Source organism: Dermacentor silvarum, chromosome 3 (genome assembly GCF_013339745.2).
Source record: "Dermacentor silvarum isolate Dsil-2018 chromosome 3, BIME_Dsil_1.4, whole genome shotgun sequence".
NCBI classification, from domain to species: domain Eukaryota; kingdom Metazoa; phylum Arthropoda; class Arachnida; order Ixodida; family Ixodidae; genus Dermacentor; species Dermacentor silvarum.
The window spans coordinates 209,410,113-209,432,754 of NC_051156.1; the positions used below are offsets into that span (position 1 = coordinate 209,410,113).

At 43.1% G+C, this 22,642-nt stretch overlaps 1 protein-coding gene across 6 annotated transcripts in view; it reads right to left on the bottom strand.

Annotated features, from left to right (window-relative positions):
• The window catches only part of LOC119446588 (ATP-binding cassette sub-family C member 9), a 72,939-nt gene that overhangs the window by 4,184 nt on the left and 46,113 nt on the right, over nt 1-22,642 (bottom strand). For 2 of the 6 annotated variants that reach the window (XM_049664228.1, XM_049664223.1), the window contains exons 17-28: nt 20,326-20,532; nt 18,619-19,000; nt 16,334-16,602; nt 14,241-14,401; nt 10,825-10,894; nt 10,157-10,314; nt 8,578-8,670; nt 8,364-8,466; nt 7,936-8,049; nt 7,309-7,432; nt 4,063-4,181; nt 1,486-1,673 (exon numbers count right to left, since the gene is read on the bottom strand). In XM_049664228.1, the coding sequence (XP_049520185.1) occupies nt 1,486-1,673; nt 4,063-4,181; nt 7,309-7,432; nt 7,936-8,049; nt 8,364-8,466; nt 8,578-8,670; nt 10,157-10,314; nt 10,825-10,894; nt 14,241-14,401; nt 16,334-16,602; nt 18,619-19,000; nt 20,326-20,532 (1,988 nt within the window). The remainder of the gene's footprint in view (nt 1-1,485; nt 1,674-4,062; nt 4,182-7,308; nt 7,433-7,935; nt 8,050-8,363; nt 8,467-8,577; nt 8,671-10,156; nt 10,315-10,824; nt 10,895-14,240; nt 14,402-16,333; nt 16,603-18,618; nt 19,001-20,325; nt 20,533-22,642) is intronic. The other 4 variants (XM_049664225.1, XM_049664224.1, XM_049664227.1 and 1 more) reach the window with 4 other exon arrangements.

Below are 22,642 nucleotides of genomic sequence, written 5' to 3' on the forward strand. Positions count from 1 at the left end.
ATGAAAGTGCATAGTAACAATTCCACATAAACTACAGAGCCGAGAGAGAGAAGAAACTTTAATGAGAGAAATGTGGAGTGGTCGGCCTGAGTGGTCTGGCTCTAGCCCGATACTCCACGTTAAGGAAGAAGGTTGCGAGAATGGCAGGGACAGGGTAGGGCAGAGCCCGAATGATATAAAAACTTTGCATTATTAAAGGGACTGTCCACCGTTTTACAAGGACCTTCTATTTTGTAGCGCAATAGAAAGCCTACCATTTGATGTTTTTAAATGTGCAGTGATTTCTCCGGAAAGTGAGTAGAAATATTTAAAGGCCGAATTTTTCAACCTGCATGGTATCTTAATATTGCGCACGGACGGCCGACAACACTGATTGCTGAATGCGATGGCAATCTCAGAGGCCATGCATCAATGCAGCACTCTGTTTCCCGTGACTCCGTTCGTTTGCACAAGGCGGTGCCACTTTTCAACACATGCTAGCTGGAAACAAGAAGAAATTACTCTCTAACGTAAACAAAAGTTAGCAGCAGTGCATAAAATACAATTTTAGCCAATACAGTATTGTATACAAGCAAAATAACTCTCCCTGTCTGGCTTTTCCTGTTACGTGACGGTACACAGGATTAATTGCACTGTTTCACAGTTGAGTGATGCCACATGTCATTCCTGCACCACTTTCCGAACCAAATTCAAAATATACTTCCTTGTTTAAGGAAAACAAGCTTGCTTGTTTCCATCAATATCACCCGCAATCTTCACATTCCCACCACAATCCAAAGGCACGCTCTGCACAGTAGAAGTCCCTTTAAAGACAAGACTAAGCGTAACTGTAGTGTGACCAGGTCAAGTGTGAGGATTCTTGAAATGCTTACGATTATTGTGTGCTGCTTCCAGTAGAAAGAGGAAGAGGAAGAATGTATGAGAAAGAAGGAGAGAGAGAGAAAGAAGAAAAAGGCATATCAGGCAGAAGTTTCAGAATTACACTTCTTGAAATGTACAAATGTTATTATTTCAAACAACACATAAAGGCTTTTCCTTTTCCAAAACTACAAAGTGAACACAAAGGAAACATGAAAGCATGCTACATTATTAGATGGACAGCTGTACTCAAGCTACCTTCATGTAAAGTGTCATAAAGTTAGAACCACATTTAAAGCGCTGACAGCTTTTCAGGGTGTGCTTTCAACAATAAAAAAGATGTCTGATGTACTGCAGCAATTACTGCTCAACAAAATATCCCTCCAAAAATTTCTTAAGCACTACTGCTTATCCCTCAAAACACGGGCAAGAAAACACGGATAGACAAAGAGACACATGCACTAAGCAGCTCACGAACACCCTTATTTTGAGTTTGCGAAAAGGAAACGTGCATATGAATGTTAAATTAATTATTTGCTTATCATGTTTCCTCTTAAGTTGTACTACAAAAATAAGTATGCCCTTAATAACTGCCAGCTTCATGCGAAACAACTCCAGCCCACGCACCTGATTGTTCCAGAAAAGAGAATTGGCTCCTGAGGTATGATTGCGAGACGGGAGCGCAGAACATCGTAAGGCACCATTGAGATGTCGACGTTATCCACAAAAATTTTCCCTTCACTGATGGGGACCATCTTGAAAAGGCCCATGACCAGAGATGACTTACCACTCCCTGTTCGTCCGCAGATGCCAACCTTGGATAAAGATGCATTTTAAACGAGTTAAGGTATGCAAGAATTATACATTATGTTTCTAGAGTCACTGAATGAAGTCAGATCAACAAGGTGACAAGTCAAAACATATGAGAACAAGTATGTGAGATATTGTGTGTAATAGGGTGCTTCGTTCAGTCATGAAATCTTGTAAGAGAAGCAAACACAAACACAAGCTGTTTCTACTACAGCAGCACAATATTGTACAGTAGCCTCATTTTATGGTGAACATGAAAGAACCTTGGAACTCTGTTCATCTTGCCATCGAATCACCATAACACACACTCACTAAATGTAGTGGAAACAGAAAGCCCTCAAACTTTTCAGCTCATCTGAAAATTTATATTCATATTCAACTTCTGTGCATGCTATGATCCTGAATTCTGATCGAAAAATGACAAAATGTTTTACTGCATAATCCTTTACGAAAAACAGTGTAGACAATATTTTAAGCCCATCTACTTATACAAAATCTCAACCATTTACAGTAAAACTTCGTTATAATGAAGTTGAAGGGGGGAGCCAGATTTACTTCGTTATATCCATTACTTCTTTATGTTCATTATTGTACGTACTACTGCACTATGAATCTCAATGAGGCTTTAAAGGGGAATTTCACTTGCCTTGTTATATTGCTTTTTATTATAACGCATTTTGAGTTTATTGCAATAGTGAATTAAGCTTAACAGCCCTATAGTACAAGAAAAGGAAAGAAAATGAAAAGTATTGTTGATGGGAAAATGAAAACTGCAAGAAAATGATGAGTGTCATTCGCAAGCTCAACTCATCCTTGGCCATTTTCACTTGAAATGTGCGGCCGAACCTAGCTCGTCTGTGGCATGAAAATGAAAAAGGTTAAGAGAGTCCGTCCTAAAGTGATACTGGGGCTCTACTGTATTTTATGCGACAGAAATATGCAGAATCTACAAAAGGCCAGTTAAATCTCCCAATCACATCCCAATTGATGGGGTTCAATGTGCCAAAGCCACATGTTAGGCTATAAATAAATAACAGAGCGGGGAGTTGCACATTAATTCTGACCATATAGGGGTGAATCGAATTCTCAGCACATAGAGTTTACTGTCAGCCTTACGGCGTGGTCCACAGGAACAACTGGTTTTCAAAATCACAGAGGCCATACACCACCTGACAGAGAAAAGACACGAAATAATCTTTCAGTGGCTGCCAAGTAACTGTGGAATTATTGGCAATGAACGTGCCAATCAAGCTGCTCGTTCAGCTCACGAACAAGACAACTGCCTGTCGATCCCGCTGTCTAGGACAGATGCTGCAAGGATGCTCCGCCTACTTGCACGCCAATGCACTTCATCAGACTGGAATAAACCACATTTTATGTACGCCCGATTATACACCTTGGATCCAACCTTAAGCCTTCGACTTCCAACAAGACTTCCCCGAAGAGATGCGACCCTTCTGTGTAGACTATGGTTGGGCGTCGCGTTCACCAATGCCTACGCGTTCCGCATAGGGATGGCCGACAGTGCAGCATGTGACAATTGTGGAGACGCGGAAACGATTCGTCATGTTCTTTGTCAGTGCCCACAATACAGTGTGCAGAGACAATCGCTCTCCGTCGTGCTGAACCAGTTGGATGACTAGCCGTTATCGGAAGAAAGAATTCTGCAACATCGACACGACTCAACATCGCATCAGAAGGCCGTGCAAGCGCTCCTGCGGTTCCTGAAGTCACTGGCCTGTGTGAACATCTGTGATTGGAACGTCTCCTTTGTTACCTACGCCTGTGTTTTTTTTTTCGTTTTTTGTTTTTTTTCCACTCTCTCTCTCTCTTTGCACTCTCTCCAACCCCTTTATCCCCCACCCCAGTGCAGGGTAGCAAACCGGAAACTGACTTCTGGTTAACCTCCCTGCCTTCCTCTCGCTTGCTCTCTCTCTCTCTCTCTCTCTCAGCACATGTTTGTTTTTGCATCCTGCATTTATTGCATTATGGCTGCCATGGCCGGAAACTGAACCCTTTACTTCGTGCTCAGAAGCAACATGCCATGACCACTGAGATACCATAGAGGGCATCGTTCACAGCAACAGGGTGAGTAGCTGCAAATAAATTAAGATAACATAGCTCAAATTATGCTTAGACCAGTCCACATTCATTCAAACATCGAAGAACACGAAGTTTATAAGCATGGATGACTTCTGGAACTTATGTCACTGCTAAGCTCATTATGTGAGAATTAAGCACATTTCTGGAACTTGTGTCATTGCTAAGTTAACCATGTAAGAATGCAGCAGATACACAACGAAAAAACAGTGACAGAATGAGAAATCAAATGTCTATTCGTGCCTTTGAGAACACTTGCAAAAACAAGGGCAGTCATAAAAAGAAGTTGCTCACTTTTTCACCGGGTGCAAAGGTGACTGAGACATTACGCAGTATGGGATCAAGGCCTGCCTCGTAAGTCATCGTGACTTTTTCAAATCGCACCTCTCCCTTGCTAGGCCAGTCGAGGGGCACTACACAACAGAAAATGCAGGTGATGGTCAGTAAACATGTCGTAGCTCTCAACACACTTTGCAAAGTGCCTGCGCATAGCAGCTAGGGTAAACAAGGTGCAGTGCTTGCAGCCGACACAGGATATGCACTATGCTAGGAATCGTGCAGGGATGTCAAGGTTGGTATGACCAGCTGTTTAAAATTCGAACATCCATTTTTTCCTTCAGAGGCTAGCTCTAGCTGGCGAACAGTAAACAGCTTAATGGTGGGCTTTTAGAAGCATGGAACATTGCATTACCTTGTCTATTAAGATATCTTAGAGCTGCAACATGTTCCTTGTCTTGTTCAAAAAATGTATTAATATTGTGAAGACAAATAGTACAAACAGTACACAACAGAAAAAGACAAATACAGGATTGTAAACTACATTAGTTGTATCAATTAAAATTATCATTAATGAAGCCTGGAAATGAACCTCAACATGATCGACATATTACTTTTTCTGTACAGTCAAATCTATACCAAAGAAAGCCATATTTGTAGCCAAAGAGAGCAAGGATGACCTTGCTGATTAAAGATACGTGATGGCACATCTTCAATGTCAACAGAAGTGACAATAATACAGCAACACAGTGAGCATTTTTACACATGAAAACATGCCGCATGCAGTGATAGCATGCTGCTGCAGTGCTTCCTGACGTTTAAGCAAAGTGAGTGATGAATCGGGATGCAGCTACTGTGGTTGCCAGGCTTGTCACCACACACAAAAAATGGCAACTTGACGGAAATGAAATGCTGTTGGCATGAAAATTACAATTTGTTCTGTGGACAGAAAGGTCAAGTTTGCAGCATTCAAAGAGGTACAGTTAAACCTGTTTATAACGAACCTACATATAACGAATTCCTGGATATAACAAAGTTTTTAGATTCCCCGCCGTTACTCCATAGAAGCACATGTATTTGAGACCTCTACGTAACGAAGTGGCAGCGGGAGACCCCCTCGATATAATGAATTTCCCCCTCCGACCACCTAGAGATTTCGCCCCAAATTTTGTCATTTTTGCGCGAGCAGCAACCGGAAGCACCTTCTCCGCCGCGATGGAATGCGAAGCGAGCGCACGTGTGCGAGGCGGCCCTGCATCCCTCGACCCGGCGATCTTGTCGCCGCGGACGTGACCTTTCCCCCCCTTCATTCAAATCTGATCCTGCCGCTTGCTGCAGCTGGCCTAACCCGCCAAGCCGGCACTCTCTCCTTTTCCAGCTGATGTTGCCGACGCGCTGGTACACGCTGTGGCACATCAGACTCGATGAGCGCGGACACGCGCTGTCAAACGCTGGCGGCGTGTGCTGGAGCCTGGAGAAGCGAGCGAAGTGACCTTCGTGCTGTTGTCTATCGCTTCAACGCAAACTGAGCACCGAGAACACACAGCACGCAGAAAGCTACGAGCCGCTGACGCACCTACACTGCTAGACTCTGCCCCAACGCAGATCGCTTTCAAGATACGGCCTGCGCGACCGCGCGCCGGCCCGCTATCCCTCCCCCCTCGCTCCCTCGCCGGTGCCTCGAGCGCAACGAAAGAAGGCGCGCTTCCTCCCTGCTTTTCTTGCGCGTGCAAGATTTAGACGCGGTCGTCGGCTCCCCTAGCACGTTTTCACTCGCACATACAGCTTACGGCGCGCGGCGACTGCGTTATCGCCCTTGGACTTTAGGGTACGGCCACGCTAGCGGCAAAAACACGCAGCAAAAACACGCAGCAAAAACGCGCGTCAGAAACGCGCGGCAACGCGTCATGCCGCGCGCGACAGAAGCGGCAGGAATCGGGGGTCTTGCGGCATGCCGCGCGAAATGGGTTCTGCGGCAAATGCCGCGTGCCGCGAGATGAACCAATCAAGAGCGACGAGGGTGACGTCACGGAGCCATCACAACCGGAAAGCCGCCGGTCCGCGTCGGGTTTTCAACGACGATTCATCTCTCGCATGAAACAACGAGCGCTCGCGGTGTTGCTCGCACGTTCGGAGAGCGCGGGAGATCTTATCGCGCTTCCGCGCGGCGAGACGCGCGTGCCACGGTGGCCTCGCGGCAAGGCGCTGACGCGCGGCAACTTGCTGCTCGCTGCATGACGCGCGCGTTTTTTGCCGCTAGCGTGGCCGTACCCTTTATATACGGAATATCTATGAGCCAAAACCAATTTTAGGGCCACAATGCGTCATGGACCTGGTGTGACATTCCGAGGATGAGTGCTTCGACGAAAACAGAAAACGGGTGCGCGTTACAATCGAGGGCGCGTTAGAATCGAGTAAATACGGTAACCGTTTATTTTTCGAATTTTCGTGCCGAACCTGCATATAACGAAATCCTTTTTATAACGAAGTTTTTCGGGAATTTGTCAATTTAGTTATATCCAGGTTTAACTGTATGTGCATCTTAGTACTCCACTTGGTCAGTCCTAGCTAAAAAACATATGAAGGTGTGAAAGGGAATACACACCAGCCTGTATGAGAATTTTACTGGTTGTCATTAGAAGATGGAAGTTGCCAGAAAGAAAATGCCTTGTGTTTATCATTCAGTCATCAGAATATGACCACTGGTATGTCGGCACGCAAGTCTGTCAATATAACTGCACCAGACCTAACCACCACTATTAAATTACTGGATTCCAAATCTGTTCATTTAAACTACTTCAGAGTGTCCTCACGAGGATGAACAGAATGCACTTGGCATGGCTGCTGATAAAATGCAAAACCAGTAAATGACAGAGTTAATATTCTATTTAATTATTGCATTCGTCTTCATGTCGTTCATTCTTGTTAAGGCCACCAAAGAATGGTGCAATGATGAAGGCTTCGATAAACTGAGAATATAGTGCAAAATTAATTTGTTCGATTGAGGAAAATAATGAATGGGCTTCAATGGGGGTACTGTACCTAACAAAGGGATTGCTAAATCACTAATATCATTAGCTCAAGGTTTGTTATAAATTGAAAATAGTCTATCTTCCAGCAACAATACTACTATTGTTATAGTTCTGAAACATTTTACAGTTTAATTGGTGCAACCTGATGATAAGAAATCATGTGGGTAGCAAGACTAAAGCAGCGCAAAGCAATTCCTGCATTGAAAAGGTAAACTGAATAAAAAATACCCACCTTCGATGGGCGAAGGAACACGTTCAATGGGCAGTTGACAGTATTTGCTGACACGCTCAACAGAGCTCATGTACATCTCCACATTAGAGACTTGCCTCACGAGCCAATTTAAATAGATGGGCACCTGCAATGCAAGCGACACAAAAGTCATTTAATTGATTTTTGACATTTCACTGGCATTTCATGAGAGTCAGCTGCCATACAGAAATCAAGCATACACTCTTCTGAGTCAAAACTGCCAGTTTATCTTCACCAGAGGGGTCACATAAAACATTTATATTGTTTAGCTGTACCAGCTCTATGAGTTTACCATGCATGACACTGCAATCTACGATCCTCTAGTGCAATCTACGATCCTCTAGTATCAGCACTAGAAGACTTAACTACAGTCTATGCAACGCAGAGCCGCAGTAACAGTGAGGCCAGTGTGAAGTGCTTCAGAGAAATCACTGCAATGGAAATTGGAAAGAAAATGTCCAATTTAAATAGATGTTTCATGTAGATATTTGAAGAGGACATCTTAAAATGCAGTATAAATCTACTTGAGAGCACACATCTTCTAGAGTGAGAATGCTACAACATTGTCGTGTTTACCTAAGGAATGAAAGATCAGAAGTGTCTGCTTACAAGCAATGTGTACGTCATGGCAATGCCCACGAAGGATGTGGTGGTCGTTCCCATAATGGCCGCAGTGAGAGATGAAACAGTTGCCAAGAAGAGAATCACGCCACCTAGATAGTCCTTGAAATAGAAGCAATGTAAACAGACAAAAGTGAAGACAGGTGTAAAAAATAGAAAAGCACATGTACCACACTCAGAACAGCTATTTACAGACTAGCCTTCTCAAAAGAAAGGAAGCAGCCACTGGATGCTTTAAAAAAATTGGTCTTTAACTTCTACTGTGTATCTTCTGCAAAATATAGCGACCCGCCTAATTAGTACAAAAATTTATGCAGCTGGCTATACAACTAGCCATATGTGCAATCCATGGAAGCTGTGCAACCAACCTCATCAGCTAACATGGAGGAAACATACTATGTACAGCTAAACCTCACCAGTGAGACTCCAAGCCAACAGTTGGCACAGTTGACCATGATGAAGGCCAAATTGTTGTCATTGATATGTTCATTCATCTTCTCTACAAACCTGCGCTCTTCCCTGCGAGAAATTAGAGCATAAAAACTTGTTATGAGCAATGCAAACGTAATTATGCTTTTAAGTGTCAATGCGCACAATTCACTTTTTTTTTTTTCATTATTCTTGGCTTACCTGAAGGCTCTAATTGTGCTGAGGCCAGCCAGTGTTTCAGAGAAGTGCGAGAAAACAGGGCTCTTTGTGATACTGTCAAGACGTTGTAGCTCTCTGTGACGTTAAAGAAACGAAAAGAAAAGAAAAGAAAGAAGCAGTAAGAGACAAGATCTCAAACCATATTTCCGTTCCAAAGTTCAGCTTGCAATAGGAACATGAATTGTGCAATATGAAAGCTTCACAACAGCCCTGTGTCATGCCAAGAAGCTAACTGATTTTATTTTATGATCATAAGTGCCAAGGAAGGTTCAAGGATCCCTAAAGCAGGCTTAGATTTCTGCAGTATACTAAAAGTAAGAATTGCATTAGATGGGGAAAGAGAGGCAATATCACGGTCTGTGAGCCTCTTAGCATACTGAACTTCGACTTCGCAAGCAACTCAATGATTACAAGAAGAATAGCAAAGTCTAGAACGCCACTTGGACGGCAGAGCTTAAGTGACAGTTTGTAAACATCAGTAAACAATAGAAAATTAGGACTACAGCCTTGTATACTGTAACAAACCACAGGTCAAGTTCAATTCAGCTTTCTGGAAATTATTTTGGATGTTTCAGACCCTATCCAGTTGATAAGCGAGTGCTTACGCAAGTAACAAGCCTTTGAAGCATTAAAATAAGACCCTGTGCTCGTGCATGTGCACTTAATCTCCTCCTTACCCTTTCCTCGATCTTGGGCTCAGTGATTATCCTCACTCACAGAAGTCCATAGCTTCCACATTTTTTTGTAGGAATGGCACCATAGTGTGGAACCCCACACTAATAAGGCACTCTTTCAGTTTTTTGTTTTCTGAGGCAACAAGTCAACACTACAAGTCAAGGTGTCCCCCTATGTCGCTGCTTGCAACAAGCTTATTGTGGTCAATGGCATCTGGTTTGGCAGAAGCTTGATGGGAATACATTGATGACAGTGGGCGACGAGAGTGATAGGCTGAATAACCAAGTAAAAATAGGGTCGGGGATTCAACCTGTACAATCTAGTTTTTAAGCCTAACAAAACGTGAACTTATACTATTGAACCTGTTTGCAAAGCATAAAGTGCTCAGTGCTCTTTGGCAGAGTTTCACCACACGCTGTTCATTGCTGGCATCGTGTAATTAAAACAAAGATCCTTTAATCCTGTTTCCAGCACTCTTCCTAGTGATGTGAGCTCACCAGAACCAGCATTACTCACAGGAGCTACATTTGGTCGTAAAGAATGTGAAAGATTTTACCAGGGGAAAAAAAAAAGTGGCCCCACAAAGATGAGCTGAATGATATATGAGATTGCCTGAACAAAAACCCTATGTGCTTTTGTGATGCGCAACAAAGTGATTCCTCTATTGATGTAATCACCATTAGTCTTACATGCAGAGAAACTGCAAAATTTACACGACTAAAGATGTTTTAAAGCATGGGATGCTAACCCTTCTTAAAGATACACCATTAGGATGCCTCAACTACATGTTATGCAGTCCAGTCTTGTTAAATTTCAACCTGTTTCGTTTGTGTAATTAAACCAGATGGGTTTAAACAAAGCTATAAACAAGTATAAAAAGGCTCACCTTGAAGAGTGCCGGAAGAAGAACTGAATGTTATAGTAGGCTGCCACGACAAACACCACCACTATCAAGAAGTACGGGGTGACACAGACATCTACCAGGATGGCTGACAGGCAGAGCATCAGGAACCTCAACAGAACAGGTAATGTCACGGGCAATTTCTGTAAAATGCATACACAAAACAACGTAAAAAATGTAGGAAGACTAATTTGACTAATTTGTACGAGCTCAAACATGTGCTCAAAGTACGGTAAGCTGAACAGCTGCACAGTTTCTTAATTAATGTAGTATTTCTGTTAAGCTGAACTTAAATACTAACAGATCTCAAACATTCTTTCAGGCATATTGAGAAAATCCGCTGTATCTAAAATGAGTGTATCTTTTTATATGAGTAAATGCAATTGCGATGTGATAAACATACATTGGGTGATTCAATGTCAGTCTACTCCATCATATCTAAGCACAGTCACAATATAAACAAGTTATTTAGTTACTATTTAGTTACAGATTATAAAGCCATTCCTAATTCAGCTTAAGAGCACATTTTGACACAAGTCAGCAAATATTACCAAAAAAATAAAAAGAACACAAATTCCCTAAATTAATGGAAAAAGCACCTCATAATAAAAAAGTAAGGTGTCAGCTTGTCCTATTAGTTTGGTACATCATACCTTGTCAATAACCCCCATATCACTTGAGAATCTGTTTATGATTCTTCCGATTGGATTGGAATCGAAAAATCTGCAAGAAGAAATAGAACATAAAAATATTACACATCAATTAGGCACATAATTACAAAAACTTGCTGTTGATATAATTTTGCAATAATACACAAATAATCAGCTCATTGACATGCTTTTCAACAAGGAAACTGTGTAGGGGCATGCGAATGCGAACCCCAATATAACAAAAATGGATAAAACAAATTATCGGCTATAACGAAACAAAATGTAAAATTTAGTTGACTATGCTTTATTTTAATTCAGTATTCTACTTCTAAAACGAAATCAAAAACGTGGTATCTGACTAAGTATCGATTAGAGCGAAGCAAACTTTTGTTTGCAGCTCAGAATATATATTCTGGTAACAAAAATGTCAAATACAGTCACCGAGTGAATTTTCGGATGCACGATTATTTGGACTTCCCCTGCGTCAGCGCCACCTATGGCCTAGCACTAGAAGAATAAACTCTGAAATTTCGGACACCGCACCACGTTTTGGGCGCGAACCACGTTAGATGCCGCAAACACAGCGGCCATGAACAATGTTGCCATTAATTGACTGGTACGAAGCATTAATTTCTGACTCCTGAAGAAACAGTGCTAGTTAGGCCGAGTGGCCTAAACAGTGTGGCCACAGTGCAGACTTGATCCTCATGACCGTACCTGAAATTATTCGTTCATTGTCTTCTGTTCCTGGTATCAGCAATCACTGTTACACTTTTACATAAACAACAACATGTCTATCGCTATTAAGAAACGCAAGGTAATTTACGACTACAATGCCGCAAACTTCGAAGCAATTGACTATGAATTGTCTCATTTTCTGGATGCTTACTTACATGATTTTGATCACAGAACCGCACACGAAAACTGGGAGCTGTTTGTAAACAAAATTCATGAACTTTCCTGAATTTTTATTTCACAGAAGTTCATACCTGTAAGCACTTGCTCACCCTGGTATAATACCTACTTAAAGCGACTTTCTAACAAAAAGCAATGCTTGTTTCGTGCGACAACATTCCAAGGTACAGATGAACACTGGCATGCTTACAAATCTGCTGCAGAAGCTTACACCTTAGCAGTTGCACATGCCAAAGTTAACTTTGAGTCAAATAGCCTACCATCAATGCTTATCAGTAATCCGAGGAAGTTTTGGAAAATTGTAACAAATAATAATGAGAGTGAAATTGTACTTGTTGACATGAATGGTCTTCCCATATGTGCCAGCAAGTGCGCAACACTTCTAAATAAAAATTTTGTTTGCAACTTTTCAGTTTCATCTACTAGTACGTATGCCTATTTCTTTGTCAATGCGTGATTTTCTACCCATGTTTCCCATATTGATTGACAAAGATGCTGGCATCGTGAAATTGGTCGAATCACTATAACAGTCCTCTGCTTGTGGTGTTGGCAATAATAATTCAAGATTTCTTAAAGAAACAAAACTGTACTCCTCTCATTTCTTGTGTAAAATATTTCAGCAGTCATTGGATTAAGGTGTGGTGCCTCAGGTTTGGAAAGAGGTAAAGGTGGTTCCACTACATAAATCCAGAACCAAGCAATCGGTCACTAATTACTGACCAATTTTTCTCACTTGTGTACCATGTAAGATTCTGGAGCATATATACTTCTCTAATCTGGTCACCTTCCTTGAATCAAACTCGTTTTTTATCAAGTTGCAGCATGGATTTAGGAAAACGTTCTCATGTGAAACACAGTTGCTCTGTTTTACCCATTCCTTACACGCTATTCTGGATCAAGGGTCCTGGGTTGATTGTATATTTTTTAAAGTTTTCGAAGGCTTTGGACAAAATTAACCATCACCTCTTACACAACAAGCTTAAGACCTTGAACACTGTGTTTACTTTCTTCTTGCGTTGTTTGTATACACTGTACTTCGCATAATATTTGAATTTTCAGTTGTGTGAGCCTTGAAAATAGCACCTTAATATGTGCCTGCAGTTGTTTATACATTTGATGTTATATGGTTATATCGAAATTTCATTGTATTAAAATTTGACCTTTTATGCAAATAAGTACATTCACTAATAAATTTTTCTTTTACATAAAGCGGCTACAGAACTTTCCGCATTGTTGGGCAATCGGAAAAGCAAATTTGAATAAGAAAACAAATCATTTTGAAGAATTTGGGAGTCGGCAACGAATGATTCAGTTTCATGCCACATTGTCAAGATCTTCATATCGGTGGTACGAATTAAGCAAAGTCAGCCACGCTTTCACGTGCACTCTGCATCCGCGGCATAACAGTGTCGCCCGCACTGGGACGACACTATCATTAAAAGCGCCGGCAACGGGAAGCAAATGCTTCGTCTGCCTCTCGCTCGAACGGGTCACCGAAAGTTGAGATTAAGCAACTTCCAATACTAACTTCAACAGCAGACGAAATGGCCATGTCCATTAGGTGGACTCTTACAGAATACCTGATGAATACCCTCTAAAGCAGGGTGCATGGCTGCGTATGCACTCAGCCGGGCTTATAGCCATACGCAGCCACGGTAGAGACATGCACCAACCTACTCCCCCCTACGCTCCGCCCCCCCCCCCCCTCCCCCTACCGCCCCCTCGCGTGCGCTTGATCGCGTTACCGTGAGCTTGCTCCCCTCCCGCTCTTTCCCTTTGCTCGCCCGGGAAGGCAGCACTTGTGAAGCCACCATCTTTATTGTCTCACCCTCGCATGCTTTCACTCGCGCGTAAAGCACACAGTGCGTGGGGCACGATAGGCTCTCATCGCACTTGACTTTATACGGATCATGATGCGGCTCCACTTTGGTGGTTGCTCTCGTCACGAGATTTGAGAGGTGCGTTTACAAGCAGCCGCTTGTAATTCAATCATTTGACCGTCTGCGGAAGTTTCCATTTATTGTCTTGGCATTCCTTTGCGGCGGCAGTGAAATTTCATTATATTGAAATCGCATACAAACACTCCTCGTTATAATGAGGTTATAAATACATGGTGTTCTATAGACTAGAGGTTACAAAAAGTTAAATACTTCATTATATTGAGAATTTTGTTATATTGATGTTGGTTATATCGAGGTTTAACAGTACTGCAGTTCACAATTCCTGGTGCCTCCTGTCACAAAACGTCAACTTCCTAAGGGCTTCCTTGCATCCAACCGAAGACAGCTCCAGCGCTACTAACAGATGAGGCAGCTCAGCTACAGATTTGTCTGAAGACTTTGTCATTGTCAAAAAGAAATTCAGCAACCCTTCCAGAAAAGGCGTTGTGTAGCAAGCACAGCTATAAATGATATGCGCTATCCGTAAATATTCGGTAAGTGTTCCCAATAAAGCACACAAACAGAGCCAGCAGAACTTTTCCAAGGCACAAGACATAGTACTACCTCATGGGACACTGGACAATGTTGTCGATCATGTTGTTGTGGAACACCTTGACCGAGCGCAGGGACACTAACTGGGCAGACATGTTTGTCACGAGGGAAAGGACGATGCTGAACATGGAGAGGCCCAAGTATCCCATCAGGTAGCCCCATGCCAGGTCGTCCTGCGTTTTGCAAAGTTGAGTGACAGAGGTAGATGAGAGAGGCCAACATTACAAGGATGAACAGTGGCTAGTGCACACGCATTGACAAGAAAGGACAGTGACAAGACAAAGAAAAAGAGGGGGGAAGCGGGGGAGGGAGGGCAAATATTATGTACAGTACGGGCCACTTTTAAGAGGAAGCTGTAGCTTGAGACTAACTCTGATGCCGCCTATTCGAATACATGTAAAATGCAGAAATGCTTTTATGAGAAAACGGCTGGACTGATTTGAATAAAATTTGTTGCAGTTGAGAAAAAAATTTTAAATTCGTGTGACTCTAGGAAGCAGAATTTTGATTTGCAATTTTTCATAAACACTCCAGAAAAACTACAAAAAAGTTAGAGCACTAAGTTTACAAAGCCGTACCTCTGCACCAGAAGCAGATATTACAGTTCTGTAAACTGCATCCACCAGGGCATCTGTGGCGGACAAATTTGATATATAAGCTTACAGCTTAGGTGAAATTTCTTCAATCTTTATAAGAGTTTTGCAAAAGTAATTCTCACAAATTAGTGATATATTTCAGAGTGGCGTAAGTACATCAATTTTGTTCGTGTTAGATATATTAATGGTACAGTTTACAGAATTGTGACATCGTTCTTTTATCTCCGAGTTAAAGGGTTTTTAAAGCTGATACCTGTTTTTTTTTTAAATAGTCCGTATATTGAAGGAATTACCTAAAGAAATTCACAATCTAAATAAAAAATGTGCTTTCTACAGTCACTAGATTTCAACTTTTTCTTTTAAATGCAACAAATCTTATCCAAGTCTGCGCCGCAGTTGCCGCAAAAAACAAGTTCCACATTTACATGTATGTATATGGGAGCTCCTGAGCTAAAGCTTCCTCTAAATGAAAAACTTGATCGGTATTAAACCAAACTACCTTGAATGTATCACTAACATAATACGAAAAAAAGTGCCCTGTGTAATGCATTAGTAGACCCATTACTGGTTAAAAATTATTGCCGAGAACTTAGTGTCAAAACTGAGCTGCAATCAGTCTTTAAATACTAGTTTAGTGTTCCCTTTAACAGAGGACCGTAGTGTAAGCATGACTACAAACTGTGTGAGGATGCAGGTGCAGTTTATAATGCAGATAGAGAGCTGGAATATAAACACATATGCATGAACATTTGCTACCCTCTAAAGATGCTAAAAGGTACGCAAGTTCACTTAGGCAAGCATACCCCTTTCTCGTTTAAATAATCATGCACGTGATCAACGTTTATTCAACTGAGCTAAGTTCCTGCCTGCCTTAGCAACATTTGGAATAAGGTGTACTTCTGTTAGAAATTATGTGTTCACCACTTTTTGCCACTGTTCCCGCATGATCCCAACCAGTTTGATGCATGTAGACTGAATGTAGGAAACACACCCAGACCACAAGAACCTGCCTCAACATCTAACGCTAGGCCCTTCATTTCTGTGAGCACTTATCCTTTAGAAAATTAGTGAGCTCAAAGTTCTGTTTATCACAGGGCATTTAAAATTTCTGAGGTAGGAATTTTGAAAAACTGTGATGTGGTTTGAAGCTTAATTTCTTTCAAAAGTTCACCAGGCTTCACCATTTAAAACATAGTCGGCGCCTGTTCAACGAAAGCAAGAATGGCTAAAATATGTGCCAGAAGTTTCCAGGGGGATACAGTTTGTCTCATTAAAGGTAATAACTGATAGAACTTTATATCCCAGACCATACATTGGGCTGTAAAGGATGGTGCTGAGGATGGCTACTGAGTAATATTGGTACCATGGGGCAACAAAGACAATTAAGCCCCCAAGCATTTTTGCTTTCCACACTCCATCAGGATGCGGCTGCCACGACTGGGAATTGAATCCATGAGTTCTGCAATGAAGCTGTATACTTTTTGTGAATGACCTGATCTGTTGACCAACCTGGCTTGCTGGAACAGTGGCATTGATGTCCCTGGACGCTTCCGACCAGCCAGTGAGCCAGAAGTCGGAGCCGAGTTTGGCCCCTTGGTTTGCCGCAAACAGAACGCACACCAATACCACCAGCAGAAGCCGGCACGACCGCATGTAGTCGAGGTACACTGAGCATGGTATCTTGCCCTGTTCCCTCTCCTCCTCTTCTATCACCTTCCACTGGGCCTCTTCAACGAGAGCGAGTGAGTCGGGCCCACCAAGAAGAGGGCCCGTTATTCCTGAGGGGAGAAAAAAAAAAAAAAGAGATTACAGCAGTGAGAGAAACACTAATAAAAAACAACCATTGATGAGGTTAAACTGGCAAATTATACATTCAAAATTGTGTATTCATTAACTTCATGGAAGAAAGTTGACTATTTTCTGACGAAAATTAAGAACAAACTTTCATTTTTTTTTATTTTGTGAGAGCTCTATTCTTGAAAACCTCTCCTATACTAGAAAACAAAGTATTAGTTAGGAATGTCTTAATTCTTACTTTTAGTGCACCAGTAAGGCTGATTAGCTGCTACTACATAATTTACATAATACAGTGTAGACCGCTTATAACGTAAGTTGCCGGAGTCACGAATATCCGCACTATAAGCGGTACCGCACTATAACCAAAGCAACAATTTTCAAGGCCCGCACATATGCAAAACATGTACACCGAGCCGCCACGCGTATTCGACAGTCGAGGAATGCGGTTAGAACGTTTGCATTCAATTTACAGTCGAATCTCGTTCATTCGAACCAAATCACATGGCGGCGCCTCCGACCAGCATTGCTCCGGCACCGCCATAGAGTAAAAGCTTAGGAGAGACCCCTCAATGTCGTGCGCGAACAAAACAAAAAAAAAAAAAGAAAGAAAAAGAAATGCGGCGGAAATTTCACCCTCTCTCAAATGGCAAGGTCGCCGATTCTGCATTGCGCCGTAACATGCGTGTACGCGCCGACGTCTCAGCCACGCTACCGTAGCCACACGTAGAAAATGGCAGTGAACCCTTCTTTCTCCTGTATGCTTCCTCCAATTTCTCCTTGCACGGTGTGGCTACGGCGCAGAGGGAAGCAGCGGCGCTGTCCCAGGCCAGCCAACGACGAAACTGCCCACGTCGGCAAACGCCCGCTTCCCGATAACGGCAGAAAACGAAACTTTGGGGAGCTGGCGCCGGGCCGGCTGGAGCGGCGGCGCCTGCACGACGGCGGGCGCGCGCGGTGACAGTTGAAAGCGAGGGAGCTACGAGGGACGGCGAGGGGAGCCACCGAAGCGGCGGAGTTGCCGAGGTGAAATCCGCTTCCCTGCCGCCCTCCTCCCTCACATTCCACGGTCTCTGCGTGCGCTCTTCGCCGGGCTGTGCCGGCGCCGCCCGCTCCCTGAAGTTTCGTTTACTACCGTTATCGTGAAGCGAGCGTTGGCCGGCGTTGGCAGTTTCGTGGCTCTCGCTCACTATGCGAGCCGTGATATTTCACGACTCGCACTCAAGATTCTGGTTTCAGCCTGACTGGCTGTTCGTTCGCACCACGTGCCCTTCTCCTCCACTTCCTCTCTCTTTCTTCCTCGAGCACTCCTTGGGGCGCCTGTTTGAGGGGAGCGTTCGCCGTCTTCGCTGACTTCCATACTCCCAGGCAGCCGCACTGTAACCGGTACTTCGTTTCCCGCAACTGCACTATAAGCGTGTATACATGGAGTGGTATGGGAAAATTAACGGGAGTCTGAAAAGACCGCACTATATCCGGTGCTGCATTATAAGCGGTTACATTATAAGTGGTCTATACTGTATAGCACATTTCCAACTCATGAGATATTAACCACAGGCTTGCATGAATGCTACGAACCACATGCTTCGAAACTTTAAGGTCTCTAAGCATTGACTGCTTTTCTGATGCCAATTGTCTAAACTGCTACCTGCTGTTCTAAATTAAAGGAAGGCACTACGAAAACGAAGAACTAATTTAGTGGCAATGGAACCAATGCCGAGAGACATCTTTCAAGCTGAATTGTAGAGAAAACCTGCTACTGTGTCACTGGTTGTATTGAATACATCTCTGTGCCAGTTGCATGGCATATTTACAAGCAGGTTCTACGCATCACTCATGTTGAATTACTGCAGCCCTCAAGACTGCAGCACATACGCACCAGGGGGAGTTGTTCAAGTAGCAGTTGACAGATTTGAAATACATGTGAAACTATATTGTTCTAGAATAAGTCAGAAACCATGGTAGTTTAAGAGGCCACCAAGACTTGCACTTATACTCACCATCGTCCCCCAACTGGTCTGTGCCGTTGGCAAGCAACTCTTGTTTCTTCTTTTCTTCACTCTCTTCATACTCCTCCTCTTCCTCGATAAGATTTTCTGCCGTGTTTGAAACCCGCGAACTCAAGCGAGATGGAGGGGCACGCATCCATGGTCCTCGAATGAGCGAAGGAGTGTTTGAGCCCCCAGTGGAGGTTGAGTGCATGCTGTCCGTGGAGACGCTGGCCTTGAAACGGAAGCCGACCGAGGTGGGCCTTGGAGTGTGGGCATTACGTGGTGCCGCGCTGGTGTCATCATTGCTCAAGTCGTGCAGGGGAAGAGGGCTTGACGGGTCATGGGACAGCTGACGACTCAGCGTCACAGGGCGTGGCTGTGATCGCAGATCCTGGTGAAAAACAGCGAAAGTGATAAGAAATGTTGAACATAAGCAGCAACACTACCCAAAGTTTCAAACACAAATGCAAAAAGGAAAAAAAAAGTGAAATAGAACCAACTGTGTCTCAGCATATAAACACTGACAACAACGTTGAATTGCGAATTGCATCATCTGCTTAATATAGTACTGTACTTAGTAGTACTTATTGTGTTTTTCAATTCAATTATGGGGTTTTATTATGAGGAACGCCGTAGTGGGGGACTCCGGAAAATTTTGACCACCTGGGGTTCGTTAACGTGCACCTAAATCTAAGTACACGGGTGTTTTCACATTTCGCCCCCATCAAAATGCGGCCGCCGTGGCTGGGATTCGATCCCGCGACCTCATGGTCAGCACCCAACACCATAGCCACTAAGCAACCACAGCGGGTATTGTGTTCTTTGTACATTTAATAATATCAGAGTATTGATAACAATATTGTGGCATGATTAAATGCAAAGCAGTGAAATGTGAGAACTATAAGGAGAAACCAATCTCAACAAGCACTTTTGTGTCACATGCTGTGACGTTTGCATGCACGTTAACGAACTTGTGCAGGACATTAACAAGCTTCACGCAAGTGTGTAAGCTTCATGAACTGGTTGTTCTGCTTTCTCAATTGAGCATTTATAACTAACTATTAATGGTTCAGTACAGGGCTTCGTATTGTGGACGCCTAGTGCAGCCTTGTCAAGACACAGCTGCAAAGAGTTTGTCTTGAGCTCACTCACCTGCTGTATTACCTTGGTGTTCTGTTCAAGTGTTGACATTATTCAGAACATGCCACAATGCAATGGCGGTCATATTGAAATCAATGTTCCTTTGAGAATGACTTGCTTCTCTTTATGTGATTAGAATTAGCTGTTATAATTTTTTATCACATCTGTTATAAAACGAATGTGAAAAATAAATTTTACACAATATGTCAGCAAGAACATGCACCATATCTTGTTTTTCTTTGTTCATTCCATGAACAAGAAAAATTCCAACAAGCAAATTTCACGACTGCGGTAGAGATTGTGGTGGTGCCTAGTGGTTCAGCTCATAGCAGTTGGAAGCGTGAGCACAAAATAAGAAAAAGGTTTTGCATTATATTTGTGCAAATATGGTAAGTCATTTTTTAGTGCAAATAATTTCATTTAATTTAATCGAGCGGCTTCCTAATGACAGCATTTCAGCGTTCTTAACATACTTGAATGGAGAAATCAGAGTAGGCTCCGAGATGAAGCTTCCTCTAAAACCATGTCTGCGACAGCACACTACAGTGAGAATATGAAAAAGCTGCATAGGCTTGCCTGTGTAGAACCAGAGTTCGCCAGGTAGAGGGACTGCTTGGTGATCATGCGCATCAGCTTGTGGCGCTCTTTGGTTGTGTTGTCCCGGCTGGGCGGGGCCTCCCGCTTGGTGGAACGGCTCAGCACAGTCGCCAGGTCTGGCTCCTGCTTCTCAATCTCAACCAGGTTGCCTTGGCATCTGATCTTGCCTCCTTCCAAGATGATCACCTGCAAACAGGATCAGGGACATAGCCAGAAATTATTTTCTGTGAAGGGGCGCATGCACTTGACTGGGGACAGGAACCATGAAGGAAGGGGGAGGGGGGGATGGGCAGGTCGCATACTAACAGAAATTTCAAGGGGGGAGGAGGGGGGGGGTCGTGACTGGTGTGCTGCCCCCTGGCTACACCAGTGAACAGGTTTTCTGACAAGGGGCCTGTTTCACTCCTACCCATTTAATGCAGCACAATCTGGCGTTCTTTATCTTTTTTTCTGCGTGAGTCACTAGGCTGCATCTAAACTTAAGACAAAAACTGCAGTCCCTCATGAAAAAAAAGAAGAAAGTCCTTAAAAGACCCAACTTTTTCTTTAAAGCACTGAAACTTGAGCAAGTCAGTATGAATTCATTGTGCCTAAACAGCGCAAGGAAACACGTACAGAGAGGGCACTTTCTCTTTAACTTGAAGGGATACGAAAAGAACTGCACTGAAGCTATGTGGAACTGTACATCATCATCATCATCAGCCTATATTTATGTCCACTGCAGGACGAAGGCCTCTCCCTGTGATCTCCAATTACCCCTGTCTTGCGCTAGCTGATCCCAACTTGCGCCTGCAAATTTTCTAACTTACACAGAACTGTACAAAGGTCCTCAAACTTTTCAGCTTATCAGGGAAGTTATCTTGACACAGTTCACTTTAAACAGAATCCCCCCCCCCCCCTACTTAGGAGTTCTAGTTTTCAATATCAGCAAGTTACCTTGGAACTTTATCTTTCTTCATTACATAATTATCAATCTTCATGTGCAGTCCTGCATAAATCTGCCACTTACATCAGTAATTTATTTTTTTATGATCATCTACAAGAACAGTTTGATAATGTAACACAAGAATGGTAAAGTATTGTTTGTATGTGTATCCCTCATTTGTACAGTAACTGGTCCATTTGTTCAGTGAAAAAAAGAGTTGTTCAGGTGCTAGCTGATAAATGAGAGTTGGGTTTTTCCATCTCAGCCACAGCCGTTCCAGCACGTGTCTTTTCTCATTTCTTGGATAATCGCCTGTTATCAGGAGCCTCATCTCATAACCTCATTCAGTGTTTAACTTTAGGTACCACATAACCTGAAAACAGCAGTTACCTTGTTATCCGTAAAAGGAAAAACACTGTTATCAGGAGTCTCATCTCATAACCTCATTCAGTGTTTAACTTTAGGTACCACATAACCTGAAAACAGCAGTTATCTTGTTATCCGTGAAAGGAAGATCAGCAGTTCACTAGAGCAGGATGCATTTTTATTCAGCTTCAAAACTTCCTTTCTGAGAAACCCGTACAGGTTTCCTTTGAAGCTTTTTGCTACAGTAGGGTAGATGACAATCTTTCTGTTTCATGAACCTTTTGCCACCTTGCTGGCTACCACGGAACTTATTAGCCAAACCTAGCCAACTATTTTTGCGATACTACTTACTAGAAAACTGCTAAATATATTGTAGCTTCGTGCTACATACAGGTGGATGTCAATTCTTCCTTTCATGAACCTTCGTCCACCTTGCGGATATCTGCAGAACTGATTTGGTATATTCATTGTACTTTTGCTTTCAGTTGATGATTAATTCGCCCTCGTGCTGCGATCCGATAACCTCCTGGTTAGCTAAGATGGTAGAGCGACCGCCCCGGAAAGGTGTTGGTCCTGGGTTTGAATCCCGGATTAGGACAGATTTTTCTTCAACTACGAAGCTTTGTTTCTGAGAAACCCACGTGGGTTTCCTTTGTAGCTTGGTGCTACATATGGGTGGATGTCAATTTTTAAGCGAAGCTTGCATACACTAGCCTGCGCCAGCGATGTAACGCTAAAAAACCAGCTGCTCTCAGAGCTGCACAGGCACATGGCACGTGCTCGTGCCACTGCTCCCGCGTTTGTCGTCATCTGCTTCCACAGCTGGCAGCGTTACCGCTAATCATTCCAGCGTAGAATTTCACTTCTGTCGTCGTAATGGGGAGGCCGCGTTTATGGGGGTATGAGCCATTGCTTAAGGGGTATGAGAGAGAGAGAGAAATAAGATTTATTAGCTCCAAAGGAACTAAAGCCCAAGTCCGGGCCTCCTGGTAGGCTCATGCCTCC